Source organism: Notothenia rossii (genome assembly GCF_949606895.1).
Source record: "Notothenia rossii genome assembly, chromosome: 7".
Classification (NCBI taxonomy): Eukaryota; Metazoa; Chordata; class Actinopteri; order Perciformes; family Nototheniidae; genus Notothenia; species Notothenia rossii.
In genome coordinates, this window is record NC_136905.1 from 68,790,433 (window position 1) to 68,804,827 (window position 14,395).

Here is a 14,395-nt window from a genome sequence, read left to right on the forward strand (position 1 = left end):
GGCAGCTGCCAAGGCCCAGGATGAATGCTGAGTGTATTGTAGGATACAGTAGGAGCGGGAAAAGTAGTAAGTGCAGGAGAAAGCAGAAGGGAGTCGGAGGGGCGGGCTGAACATGACTCCTTTGTGGTTTGGGCGTTTTTTTTTAAGAGATACTAGACTGGACTCCCTGGAGCTTAGACAGACCTGTGTGTTTGTAAAACTCTGGTTCCTACATGTCTCTGTGTTCATACTGTCCATACATACTCACTCACGCAACATGACCACACGGGGAGAAAGAGAGGAGCAGAGAGAGGATGAGGGTGGTCCTCTGGAACCGTCAGTGTCTGTCTCAGGAAACTTAATCCTGTATAGACAGACTATGAATGCTGTAATTAACTTGCTTGAGGCCATTTGAAGACAACAAAATTACACTAAACTCGATGGTAAACTGATACAGCTGAAGTAGGGTAATGGCTATGTTCACAGCAGACCACAGCATATAAAGTATCATAGAGAAGGTGTAGAAGCTAATTGCTTCTGTGCCACACAATGACATTGATGTAGTATCAATGTCTGTAGAAGTGTCTATAGGGTTGTGTATTAAATGTCAACATTGTTGTACACATATTTAAACACCCTCAAACACGAGTAAAAGTAAAAAGCCAGTATTTTGTTGTTTATGGCTTTATTTCCAACCTAAGGTGGACTGAGACTAAATCATAATTAAGTCTTATTAGTCTGTTGCTGCCTTCAAAGTTTCACAACTGACACATGAATAATATCACCGTCATCAGTTTTTAATTCCGTATCCTTCAACTACTTTAGATGTATACTTTAGATTCACTTACCAATATGATGTATTTTTCCTTTCTTCTTTTACATAGAAGTAATGGCAACCTCTCAACCAGTAAAAAACATTTATTTCCACAAAATCTCGAGGCCATCCCACTTAGTGAAGGGAGGTAATGTGTGTACATGGGCATGGTAATATATTTTCCTGCAACAAAACATTTTTGTTTCAATTCTATACCTGATTATAATCCCTATTTTTCACTAAATGTGTGTAGAAACAAATATCCCAGGCTTATCTGAATGAGTGAATGATTGAGAATTTGAACAAACTTGTTTTTCTATCACACCAAAGATATTTCTCATCTGGTTGCTTATTCATCACGTGTGTGTGAGAGCCAGGTTGAGGCTTGGTAAGCCACATTTCCCTGTAAATACCTGCATGGTCAACATTCACACCCTGGGCTAATGTGGTTTTTCAACATAGCAGTTATGCTCAGGGTGCAGATAGCATCTTTATGCAGGCGGCTGTCAGACGGTGTGAGTCTGTGCTGCTGCGCGCCCCATACAGCCCAAACAACCACCAATCAGGGGGGCTATTATGTCTACAGGAGCCTGTCACAACTGCAACAGCCCTTTATTTTTTCTAACGTGAAAAGGAGTGTTAGCAGTCGAGGGAGAATCATAAACAAACAGTAACAGCGAGAGAAGAGGAAAAAGAGACAGTGGTGCTGAGGGAGGCTTGGCCAACGCGCTCCTTTCTAAAACCCCAAATCTCAGAGAGACTGCCAGGGAGGGAGAGAGAGAGCGCCGACAATTAGTGCCAACACTAACATGGGTAATGGCTCCAAAATGGAGTTCACACGAGCCCGCTGTTAGGCAAGAGCAGCCAAGAAAACAGTCAGCCTAAATCAGGGCAGACCTGAATGGGAACGCAGTGAAGAAAGCAAATGCCTGCTTCAGTCAATAGGCCCTCCACGACCCGGCAGCCAATCCGAGGGCAGCGACAGGCAGGAAGGCTCCACACTGAGCGACGACTGTCTACCAGCTCAGCTCGGCTCACCGGAGAAAGAGTATGGAGGAACTGCTGGACAATGCATGAAACTCAAAGGAAGTGTGAGCGCTGAGGTATTGACCATGACTAACAATGTGTATTTGCACTTTGAGCAGAGGAGGGAAATACATCTCAAGGAAAATGTTGTGAAGTTGCAATCGTTAACATTTTTGTTACCTTATTCACATAAAATCATATGAGACCTGACAATCCGGCAAATACCAGGTATAGGTTTAGTAATAGAAATATGCTTCACCATGTTGCCTCCACATCTTTTGGTAATGCCCAAAAATAAACCAATTTCGGATTGATAGTTGGAGAACCATGCATCATATTTTCAGATCCCTTTCTCATGTGTTGTCCTTTATTTGGGAGACCTACCAGAGGAACTAACAGGGAGGGATAGATAACTTTGGAAAATATTCACTCTTGCAGTTTAAAAAAACAAAAGTGGTTACAAGCCGATCGTCCTACAGTAGGCCATTGAATTGAAATCATTAAAGAAATTCACGAGATGGAGCGACTGGCATTTTTGTTAAGACTAAGAAACAACTTGTATACTAGAAGATGCTCCAAATGGTTAAAATATATCACAAAATGAACATGACATTGAGAACCCTAATTCTGTTAACCTTGATTATTTGTGAACTTACACACAACGTACGCTTTGCATTTATTATGAGTCCATAATAATCAGGATTATTTCTCATAAATCGCATACTGTCTGGCAACAATGTTATTGTATTGTGCTAATGTCGGTTGTTTATTGTGTTTTTTATTGTTTATTGTCTGAAAAAACTAAATTAAATGAAATAAAAAAATATATACATATGCTTCACATTGCAATGGCCCTGTATCCATATGCTAACATTATAATTGCCTCCTTTTTAATATAATTATGAATATTTTGAATATTATTTAGTTTATATTTGTATGTATTATTTAAGATCTTTCGGCTGTTTTTACATTTGCTCGTAGTTTAAAAAAATAAAATAAACGTTTAATTTTGTTAACCTCAACATGTTACTGTTGCTGCCTTTGAACTCCTAACTAGGCACTGATGTGGTACTGAAGTTTGGATCAGTGCAAGTGTAAGAGCCTACAAGGGCAATACACACTTTAGTGGTAAACTCCGATGGATTAGATTACAAACTGTGTGGTGGAAAACATTTGAAGAAGAATATGAAAGTATTACCAAAGCAGTTAGTCTTGTGGGGAACATACGTCTTGCAGGCGGTGGCTATCTGTAGCTCAGCACTCAGTAGAGCTTTGATGATGAGGTCCTCCACCTGCCTCATCAGCACTGGAACACACAACATGTTTGTGTCACTAGCGTCCAATAATTCTTTTTTTTTGGGTCATTTATAGACATTTTAGTTTGAATCTAAAGGAAAACAGATCAGGCTTTTCGAAAAAAACATGTGTAAACTAGTTCAAATTCCCTCCACTTTACTTGCATCAAATCAAAAGATGAAAAGGATGAGAAAGGGAAGACAATAAAGTTTTGACTCACATGTGGTGTCCTTCCCCTCCTGCTTCAAATACCTCAACAGTGCACTCATACTCCACTTGTTCCCATAATCCTCAACTTCAGGGTCATCGCAGCTGAAAGGCAGAAATGCACTTCAAACGGCTCTGCTCTAATAAATGGATGAGTCGATGAGGCTTCCCATAACAGCTCCACATTCACCCGTGAGAGTTACCTGACATAGTCGCTGCTCTTTTTGTTCACGCTGTAGTTAGTGAGATGCATGAACGTGTTCTTTATGTTCTTTGAAGTCCGGTCATACTTCACTGTGGCAAATCTGCGGACAAATGAAAACGTTTCTGTCATCAAACAATCTCACTAAATATCTATCTGCTATAGTGACCACATTCATAAGGCCTGACTGAGTGGCGGGGGGGCACTTTGGAGTTTCTTTGGAGATAAGTCTCGGGCAGCGTTGGAGAGGAGTGCCACATGTGCAACAGTGAGAATTCCTTGGCAAACACCGTGTACCTGAATACCAACACAACCCGAAGGAATGTCAGGAGATAAAATAGGGATTCGGAATTTTGACCCTGATTTATTTCCACACTGTTGATCCCCAAGCCAGCAAACAACAGGGCGGTGGCACACTGTTTCCAGCACGTACCTCGATCAAAGCAAAGAGCCAGTCTATAATCCTGACCTACCTGTGCCACAATAATAACCTCTTTGTGATTCATTTGTTATTCTTTATCTGAATAAAAACAAATAATATCCACAAAATCATCCAAGATAATCTTTGAACAATAACACAATCAGCCACATTTGATAAGCACATCCTACAGCTGGAACAATAGAGCACTTTGTTTTAAAGTCACCACCACAGTCTGAAGAGTTAAGACTGCCCCCTTCTGGGCACTGATGGAGCACCTGTGGGTGCATCTCAAGTGAATTAACTAAAAAAACAGTGTCTTCACTAGATAGGGCTGACACTACTTATTATTTTCATTAGGGTTTAATCCTGTGATTGCTCTTTAGATAAATGGATCTGCCATTTTGTGTATGAAATGTCAAAACATTTAGGAAAAAACTAAATCCAAAGTGATGCCTTTAGATGACTTGTTTTGTCAGTCCAAGAGCCAACAATATTGAGGAGTATCTGATACAGAGAAAAGCAGGAAATCTCCATAATTAAATGGCTAAAAACAGCGTTTTGTGCCATTTTTGATGATTTATCAAATTAATCCTAACTAATCAGTTCATTTCTTAAACCAGACCACTGAAAAACTAATACCTAGGTTTACACTCTTACCTATAATTTAATTAATAAAACTGTGGTATATTTTCTTTAAAATACAAATGTATCATTATGGGGCCAACATCTACAAAAGCAGAAGTGAAGGCACTATTGACTGCTAGTTTTGAATATCAATTGTGATGTCATTTTGTTTTTGAAGAAGATCATTGATGCCTGTATGGTGTCAGGTCATATATAATGCAAAGCCCACAGTCAGCTCACCTGGCCAGGCCCTCCTCATACACGTAGATGAGAACAGGATCGTATGATGTCACCAACACGTACAACCGCACATCAAACTTGAACTCTATAAACAACAAAAAAGAGTCATAAACACCGTTTATTCAAAAAGCCAAAACATTTCTTACATATTAAAATGTGTCAGGAGGAATTAGGTTGGGAAAAATAACTCACCATCAATCAGTAGTGGGTTATTAATGTAGCGAGACACCAAGATGTTCTCATCCATTGAAATCTGATTTGGCTGCAGATGATAAACAGAAACAAATCTATTATCAACACAACGAGGAAGATGAAGGCAGTAGATCATTATCAACTTAACACGGTTCAAAGTGTTGAGTATGCGGACATTGGTTTGGGAGAAAATGTTAGAAATTGACTAATTAACATAACTAGGGATATTGTAGATTATTTACAACAGTGATGAAGTGAAATGGCATTTTCAAGAGGATAAGTGTGACCTAACAAACTCAATAGAAAATCTCACTGGCAGAGTACGAAAAGCATTTTTATGACCAATGTAGTGTTTTTATATTCCACAATCCTCCGTACTGTAACTCCAATCAAATACAACAGCATTCCACACAGATGATGTGACCCTGCTGTTAACCATTAACATCAAAGAATTATCAAGAAAAGTTGGAGCCTGCAACGACACTGGCCATAGCGGGTCAACGTTCAATAACAGCCTATAAAAACACAACGTGGTGGTGGGAGATGGGTCATTTATGAGGTTGAAATGTGTTGCAGGTGGCGAAGTTGAGAAGGGGATGGGACGGAGGGGGGGGGGATAACCTCAGTGCTGGCTACAGTTCAGAGAAAACCTGAACCGAAAAAAACCTGAACCGAAAAAAAACTGAACGTATTTCTTTCTTCTCTCCAAATATCGCCCTGACATTCTTTCCACTGTTTCATAAAAATGCCTGAGAAGAAGAAGGATCGTGCATATGTTTTCCAAGAGTTAGAACCGTGTTGAGCTCCTCCAAAAGCCGAGAGTGATTTACTCCACAAAGCGTATTAATGTCTGAATCACTGGTTGATACTTACTTCAAAGACAGCTGTATACACACACACACACACACACACACACACACACACACACACACACACACACACACACACACACACACACACACACACACACACACACACACACACACACACACACACACACACACACACACACACACACACACACACACACACACACACACACACACACACACACACACACACACACACACACACACACACACACACCAACAACATCTGGCTAACTGACTGCTTTAGTCACAAAGTATGTATGTCATGATGCTAACAGTTAACTACCACTAAGTTTTTCATTAATCTGTATTAAAAGTTTAACACACAACATTTGGTTAGCTTAGCCTAGCTAAAAGCGTATTTTCCCAGATGTCAAGATATCCGTTAACACACTGCTTTAAATCGTACACATGATCTCACATGCAGGATAGTGGCAGAACTCGGTTTAAACCCGCCTTCACTATTCAATATCCCTATCCATACAAACACATGTCGATCAATTCATTCCAGCTTCAAACATTTATTTTGGGTCGCTGCGTTTGTCTGAAACGCGTGATGGAGCAGTGGATAAGATTTAAGGGATAAGAAAGACAAAAAGACATGTTTATGTTACATGAAGCGATGCATGGCATTGAGGGTTCATTCTGGAGAAGCTCAAATGTTTGTGAGTGCCTTTTAGCTCTGGAGAAATTATATTCACTTTTATTTATCATTAATTGTCAATAATTCATTCATTATTAACAAAAAAAGCCGAACACTGTGAAACCAGCTTCCTAATTCTGATTGGCTGTTTTCCCCTGTCTTACATTATATTAAACTGTATAACTTGAGCTTCAAACAGTTGTTCACAAGCAAAACATGTTATCTTAAACGTGGAATTATAATGTTTATTTTCACATTTTATTGATGTCCTTCATCTCTCTTAAAATCTTTTAAAAGCACAATTTGAGGAGATGAAAAAAATGCTTTTTACCAAGTTCAAACTTTGGGAGAGTCTGAGGATGATAACTCACGTTGCTGACCAGGTAGATGCCTCGCCCTCTTGAAGATGCCACTGGTTTAATAATCCAGGGGCCCTTGTCCTTGGCAAAACAATCTGAGGTTGAGGCAGGAAGGTTGGGAAGAGATTCAAACAGAAATAACAATGTACATGTTTAGAATGTGCAATGCTGGCAAACATAAGGAGAGGTCTACTCTGAGAAACACAAGGAGAGGTGTTCTTACTGCAGAACTCCTGGTACTCCGAGGGAAGCACAAAGGTCTGAGGAACGATGTGGAAGTTTTTGAAGCCGTGAGTCTGCTGCATTCGCTGGATGTTTTTGTACAGTCGGTCTTTGCGTGTCAATTCATACGACCTGGAAATGAGCAGAATCTCGGTTTTAAAATGCTTCAGCACTCCACTTCACAGCCTCGACACTGACAGAACAAAAACACACGCATGCATAACAAGCAATAGATCGCCCTCTGCCTGACAGCGTGATTCATGTCATGTTCCAGAGAGGCACTGGTCCAATCTAAGCGCGCTTTGCAGTGGAAGCCAACGAACACACCGCCTGAACTGACGGGCTAAGAATGGCTCTGTGGGGATATTTATAACACAGAAAGCAGTGGCAACACACTTACACTCTAAAACACTCTATTATACCTGGGAAAGTGGTTGACCTTCTGGAAATCTTGAAGGCTGCGTAGTATGTAAGGCTTGAGGTGAGACCCGGTCCACATGAGGTTAAAGTCATTGCTGTTTGGGTGAACCTGAACAAAAAATAAATAAATCAGATTCAGTGCTCAGAAAATCACGTAACAAAGCCATTGCTCTCCACGTTGAGTTTCAGATATATCTCTTTATATACTGTATATATTCAGAAGTCCACCACATGTGAAATCTCAGTTAAATGTTATCCAAGAAGCAGATCGTACACCAATAATCTGGAGGAATACAGCTCTTTTTGAAATGATCACATGTGAAAGGCCAACTTGACAGATCTTCATCACCCTGACATTATTTTATCAGTTTTATTTTTGCCTTTGATGATGGGTTAGCGGGAGTCAAGAAGCATCGAAATGAAATAAAAAGGGAATTAATTGCAACTGCTATGAAAGAGCCATAATGGGTATTGTGTGCCCTCGTTAAAAAATCTTTAGGTCGTTTTTTTTCCTTCGGTGCATTCCCCAGCTTTGACATTGATATTTATGTCAAGGCAAATGAAAAGAGGTCTACCATACATTATCATAAAGAGCCGAGAGGTGCATAAAAATGATGTGCAAATTCCCTATCTATACATTTTTGCACATTTTGCTGCCAGTGTCAAATTGAACGTATTTGTAAAAGTATTGTTTTAATTTTTTTATTGTAATGTTCTATTCTATTTTATGTATCTATAGTATACAACAAAACGGTAAAAAAAAGTCCTTGCAAGTGACAACCTACTTGGCAATAAATTAAATGATTCTGAATTTAAAAAGAACAAAGGGTTCTTAGTCTAATCTTTTCAATTTGCATGATTTATTGGAGAACATTACCTCATGGAATCCATGATTGGCGAGTAGTCCTCGTACCAGGCGGCTCTCTGTGCGCACAATCTTGAAGGCCAAATGATATCGCTCTAAGGACAACAAAATAGAATTAGTATTAAATGTATTAAAGGCTCCAAACTTTCAATATCCCACCATTACTTTTCTAAAAGTCATTCAAAGATTTGTAGTTTACCTCCAATAGAGCAGATTTCCCCATCTTTTGAAACAGCTGCTTCAGGGAAAAACAACAGGATGGGGATTGCCTTGCTGACACCGCTCCAGGCAATGCAGGGGTGGTCTCTAGTGGACAAACCATTCAAAGACACATTTTTTTTTAAATCCAGAAAATAGAAAAAAAGTTGCGAAAATAACAATCTTACGGAAAAAAACTTCCCATTAACAGTATCATACCAAATCACTGCAGGATGATGTGAATAGCTTCATTTCAGTCAGGCAGATAGAGACAGAACCACACACATGTCCAGGAGGTGCTTGACAATAACAAACCCATATGCTGTTTTAATAAACACGCTTGTAAAACTGAAGTCTATCTGATAGTACCAGACACAGCCTGCTTATCAGGGGCTGAAAACAAGATAAGGTACATATAGCATGATGATGGAGAAGAACTCAACCAGGCATGGCCGCTGTTGATAAGGTGCCGAGGCATGTAAGCAACTGCTGCCCCTAGTTTACATTTCTAGGTGTGTCAGACAAAGCTGCAGATAGATTTTTCACTGTGGTGGTTTTGTTGCATGCCCCTTAAATATTCAAGCTATTTTGAACAAAAGCAACTATAACGACTAGGGGCATTTTACAGGGAAAGAGGCTGTGGCTCAGAGAGTTAGTGCATTGGTTCAAACCCCGCTTGTATTGAGCATATGTAAGTTGCTTTGAATAAAAGTTTCTAACAAGTGAAATGTAATGTAAAAGAGAAAGTATCAGACAAAAGGCCAAATTGTTGCCATCACATTGATCATTTGTCAAAGTATAACTATTTAAGCTACAATTATTTGGTTAAAGCCATATTGCTAGTGTGCTTGTACATGCACTTACATGTGTTTGTCTTTATATGTGCTGTGATTGTCCTTTGTGTGCCAGTAATGCTATACTTTGCATTACCCTTTGCATTATTCAAGGTTGTCTGTCGTCATAACCCTGAACTGTAATGTCGACTAATATCAACCCCCTCTTAACAAATTAAGTGAAAACATTAGAGTCCAAGTTAAGCAGAAGAACAGTTTTAAATCAAATGTGCTGTCCCTATTTGTTTGGTAACGAATTGAAGTCGGAAAGGATGCACTCCTGCAAATACTACATTTCTGCAACATAAAATCCAAGTGTTCTACTACAGCAGCGTGATAATGATGAATAAACTTATGTCATTTCTGCTCTGGTTGCATCTCAACCAGCCCCATCAGTGAAGAGAGCACTGGTCCCTGGGAGGTTAAACCCTATGCAATCTATACTAAGCTGATGGAAGTTAGAGACACAGTGTCGCCCAGTGTACGACTAAGAATAGCTTAAGAGGGAATTAAAGATAACTTAAAGCAACAGTTGCAGCTATGATCTGCATGCTCTTCTCTGTCATTCAGTTAAACTTTCATCAATTATGCAAAATAAAAGCTTCCTTGAGGTGTCATTCTGTCTAAATGTAGCTTGGTTTAAATGATTAAACATGGCTTCTTCTGTAATCCTGCCAGACAGATAACATTACATGATCAATAAACTAAGGGAAAAAATAGTTATATAATACAGCTATTACAAAATGAACAATGCTTACGGTTTGCAGGGTGAAAAACTGATATTATAGGGAAATGTAGTGAGGTACTACGTAGCTGGATAAGTTGGCTAAGGATCTTACTGACACAGAAAGAGGTCATTCAGAGAGCCTCGTCCAGAAGCGTCAGGGACTGTGAGCAAAATCCTACGTGTCTCCACAGTTTGCAAACGTATAACTGCTATAAAAGCGATGCAAAAAATATCAATGGAAAAGCCTGTTTTAAAGGGAAGAAACACTCCCACACAAGTATTTGTGATCAAATATGAGATGTAGGTAGGTATAAGAATGAACACTTTAAGTTGTCAGTAGTGTGGTGAAGTTGCACAGAGCTGCTATTTAAAGGCTAAACAAGGTCACTGAGTTGTTCCACCCCCTGCAAAGGTTTTTATGGTATTTGTTTCTTATCTGAAACAAGGATCTAAGGATAGACTGTGTCAAATGCTGTGTAGACTCTAAAGCCCAACCAAATAAGTGTGTGATTTGCATTATTAGGCTAATAACTGACTTTACCACAGGTATTAGAAACATGACAACAGAAACAAAATTAAAATGAGTTCAGAAATAATCCTTATTTAACATTGAGATTAAGGATCAGTGATTATATGCTAAAATAATAGAGAAAGAATAATTAAATTGACTATCACTGTACACCATAGTCTCTATTATGTGACTCTACGGTAGACATAGTACTATTTGCAAACACTTACTCTTGCTCGTCTTCTGAGGAGGACTCAGAGTCCTCCTTACCACGGACCACAGCAGGCATTTTCACATTGAGAGAGGAGGACGAGGATCAAGTGTCTAGTTTTCACCATGGCACCTGACGCTACCAACACCAACACCAACTGCAAGAACACCTGACATTGTATAGCTGTAATGTCCATTCATGCACAATATAATATTAATACAGAGGCTAGCGAATAAATAACGCTTATTCGTATTGTCCCGAAGTAGTGTTTCACATTTAGCACAGGTAACCGAGAACAGATGCTTTGTACCTCTAGTTCTACCTGTAGTGAAATTATATTTCGTCACACGTCCAGTTAAGACTAAACCCAGACAGGCAGCCAAACACTCGTTAGCTTAATAACACTCACTGACATCCTACTTCAGGTACAGGATGCTAGCTATGTAAAGTCTGCTTAGCTCGAGACGTTTTTTAAATGCAATACAAGCACACACAAACGCAAACTTGCCTTTAACTCTGAGAGCCAGCTAACTGCTAAGCTAGCTGTTATCACCAGGGCAAGTTGATCATCGCGGTTAATCTTCCTGGTAACTACAACAACTGAGTAGCAACAGAACAGGGAGCATGCGCAGTCCAGGACGATATTTATTTGTCCAAATGACCAAACTTTGCTTTGCCGTCAGTGGTTGGACGCAGGTGGACGAGACAGTAATTGTATGTTACTCAATGTACTCAAATGGTAATAATAGTATAGGCTATTCAGTCCTTTGTGTTTTTGTACAGCATATCATTTTCAAACGGGAACATAAAATACATCTTCTGCACTGTCTATGCTTGACCGGAATTCACGACAACATAAGACAAGAAAAATCACTCTCTCGCTCGCTACATACTCTTTGTTCGAACACAGCCTAGCCTTCAGGCTGCACGTGACCTAATATCTTGATTTCTATTGGTTGGCGAAGGAGGTAGGCGGAACCTGACTGCTCGTATGGGCCAATCATATGAATGGTACGATTGAATGGAGCCATTTCTTAAGCTTTGCTATTGGTCAACCCCAGAGTTCAAGATTGAAAGACTTGCCGTTGTGAGAATAACATCATACTGGGTTTGTTTGAGTCTCATTTAATGTGAAGTTCTCTCTTCTGTCGAAGGAACACGTTTACATGGTAGTTTTATAAAGGCCGCCAGGTAAATATAAGAACAAAATATTGTTGATACTATCATTATTTTTTATATAATAGCTTGTTAATTGTGTTAACCAGGTTGAAGCAGCGTTAGCCTGCTACGTCACGTTAGTTATTGCTGAATACCTCTTGTTAGACAGTCCTGTGGTGTGTTAGTCAGGTAACATACCACATACACCTGTAATTCTGCTTTTAAATGACCATCGAGCTGCACATGCATTTGCCTTCAGTTTGAACATGTGAATCCTGCTCTGATAAATAACATCATGGTTTTTTCTCTGTGACAGGTGCGTCTCTGAAAAAAGAGAACATGGGTCGCTTTCTGAACGTCCTGCGGAGCTGGCTGTTGATGGTCTCGGTCATCGCGATGGGAAACACCGTGCAAAGCTTCCGAGATCACAGTTTTTTATCAGAGAAGCTCTACACAGGCACGCCAGAGTTTGGTGAGGAAAGCAGGTTTTATTGACAACACCAATGCACAGTACAACATGAAATGTCCCATCAAAACACATTTTACTCGAATGAGCCTGATGTTGGTGCTGGCAGGTGTTTATAAAATAGCATTGAATAGAAAAAGAATATCTGCAATTTGTGTCAGGTTCTAAGAAAACATGTGGACTGTTTATCAGTGTAAACAGTCAGGAATATTAAGAGGCCATAACCCAAACATCTAAAACAATCTTTAATGTTTAGGTCCACACTGTTATTGGATGTTGGGCCAATATCAATATTTGTGATTTAAAAGAAGTCTGATGAGGAAACTCAATATTGACACATTACAAAACGACATTTTTGACAATATTATATTACATTTAGTTTTTGAAGAATTAGAGATATGTACTCAACTGACCCTTTTGCAGTTACAATGATAAACATTGCTCACTCAGTAGTCTCTGTTGGACAATATAATGGTTCCTTTTTTGACTCTTTCATTCCTGAGTTTCTGTTTGTGTTTAATTTCCTCAGTTAATGGTCTCCAAGCTCGAACATTTGGGATTTGGACGTTACTGTCATCGATCATCCGCTGTTCCTGTGCCATTGATATCCAGAACAAAACGTAAGACAGCTTCTCACTTTCTGCACCTCCTTTTGTGTTTCTGTTGGCAGTCTTCTTACCGTTTGTTTCCACTGTGTGTCTCCTGCAGGCTCTATCACATCACCTTATGGACATTTGTGCTGGCGTTAGGCCACTTCCTGTCCGAAGCCTTCATCTACAAAACTGCTCCTCTGACCATCGGGGTCATGGCTCCTCTCATTGTGGCAAGTGAGTGAGGAGTGATAGGAAATACAGTATCCCTTTAATTATACATTTACAGGTTTTAATGTATTAAAACATATTTTTTCTAAATCCTAATAACATTTGTATGTGTTTTTCTAGGTTTCTCCATCATAGGAATGCTGATTGGGTATCAGTGCATCCCAGAGTCACAAGAGCAAGTCGGAGCTCGACAGAAGAAGCGTAACTGAGTCCCGAGTTTTCCATCGCACCTCAAAGTGACCAGCTCCTAGAGTGCTGCTGCTTGCCTTGAAGAACATGAGATCTGTTTGAACATTCATTTCTCACTGTAACCCTCTCTATAGACTACATAAAATACACAAAATCGTGTTTTTGAACTGACATTTTACACTTCAGTGCAATCAAACGGTCGGACAGAAGGTCATGTTAGTGATGAATCTGTGCTGGTTAATAACTACTTAATTCACGAACGATCTATACATGGAGGTTTCATTTAGTTAGTATCTTTACTGTCAGGCTAAATGACAATCATCTGTATGTGTATACGCTCATCAATGATTCCACTTCCTATACATTTTATTCATTATCCACCGAAGAGCACAGATGACTCTACAGTCTAAAACGATGCTCTTTATTACAATGTCTCATAAACACAAATATAAAGAGTTATTCTGTATGTTTGTTTCGTGCTGTGAAATGTTTGTACGCTCAATTATTGTCCTATAAAACGTTTAAAAGTGAAGCGTTTGGTGTTTTCTAGTTTCTAATTGTCTTTTTACATTTTCTGGTTCATGATAGGAATTTTAAATTCAGTAAACATGAGCACACTTTTAATGAGGTATTTAAGACACAATATGTACATTTGTTTTAACTCCCCCATTATATCGAAAGAGGCATACGGTAACACCTTTTTGTTTGTCCACACAGATAGGGAACAAAACGAGCTGCATTGAGTCCTATTATTCAGGTTTGTAATGTCAACGATGTCTTTACTCTATAAGTTCCTTAAGAGTCATAGGTAACACTACACTGTTTATTCAATCAAAATATAGAATAGATTGGCTGTTAACAAAATCTGGGGTAAAGAGTTTTTCATAGCAGAGTAAATTGTAGGC

The 14,395-nt window shown here is 39.3% G+C and overlaps 2 protein-coding genes across 8 annotated transcripts in view; one reads left to right on the forward strand and one right to left on the reverse strand.

Annotated features, from left to right (window-relative positions):
* Positions 1–11,484, reverse strand: part of ttll5 (tubulin tyrosine ligase-like family, member 5) — a 47,188-nt gene extending 35,704 nt beyond the window's left edge. For 3 of the 6 annotated variants that reach the window (XM_079691408.1, XM_079691409.1, XM_079691410.1), the window contains exons 1-12: positions 11,365–11,484; positions 10,876–11,013; positions 8,579–8,685; positions 8,392–8,474; positions 7,517–7,623; positions 7,096–7,226; positions 6,885–6,967; positions 5,002–5,071; positions 4,810–4,894; positions 3,526–3,627; positions 3,336–3,427; positions 3,018–3,125 (exon numbers count right to left, since the gene is read on the reverse strand). In XM_079691408.1, coding sequence (XP_079547534.1) covers positions 3,018–3,125; positions 3,336–3,427; positions 3,526–3,627; positions 4,810–4,894; positions 5,002–5,071; positions 6,885–6,967; positions 7,096–7,226; positions 7,517–7,623; positions 8,392–8,474; positions 8,579–8,685; positions 10,876–10,934 — 1,027 coding nt within the window. In that variant the 5' untranslated portion in view covers positions 10,935–11,013; positions 11,365–11,484. Of the gene's footprint in view, positions 1–3,017; positions 3,126–3,335; positions 3,428–3,525; positions 3,628–4,809; positions 4,895–5,001; positions 5,072–6,884; positions 6,968–7,095; positions 7,227–7,516; positions 7,624–8,391; positions 8,475–8,578; positions 8,686–10,875; positions 11,040–11,364 lie in introns of all 6 variants that reach the window. The other 3 variants (XM_079691405.1, XM_079691406.1, XM_079691407.1) reach the window with 3 other exon arrangements.
* Positions 11,485–11,873: 389 nt separating this feature from the next.
* Positions 11,874–14,022, forward strand: erg28 (ergosterol biosynthesis 28 homolog). 2 transcript variants are annotated; one of them, XM_079691957.1, is made up of 5 exons: positions 11,874–11,964; positions 12,331–12,486; positions 13,010–13,100; positions 13,189–13,307; positions 13,422–14,022. In XM_079691957.1, exons 2-5 carry the CDS (start codon positions 12,354–12,356, stop codon positions 13,508–13,510), a joined length of 432 nt encoding a protein of 143 aa, XP_079548083.1. In that variant the 5' UTR covers positions 11,874–11,964; positions 12,331–12,353; the 3' UTR covers positions 13,511–14,022. The 2 variants fall into 2 exon arrangements, with proteins under 2 accessions (XP_079548083.1, XP_079548082.1); XM_079691956.1 differs by having other exon boundaries at positions 11,901–12,047.
* The last annotated feature ends 373 nt before the right edge of the window (positions 14,023–14,395 follow it).

Excerpts from the sequence above, each read along its gene's own strand:
- erg28 (XM_079691957.1), top strand. The coding sequence starts at position 12,354 with ATGGGTCGCTTTCTGAACGTCCTGCGGAGCTGGCTGTTGATGGTCTCG. Across the intron at positions 12,487-13,009 it reads CACAGGCACGCCAGAGTTTG|TTAATGGTCTCCAAGCTCGA; the intron begins GTGAGGAAAGCA and ends TAATTTCCTCAG. Across the intron at positions 13,101-13,188 it reads ATTGATATCCAGAACAAAAC|GCTCTATCACATCACCTTAT; the intron begins GTAAGACAGCTT and ends TGTCTCCTGCAG.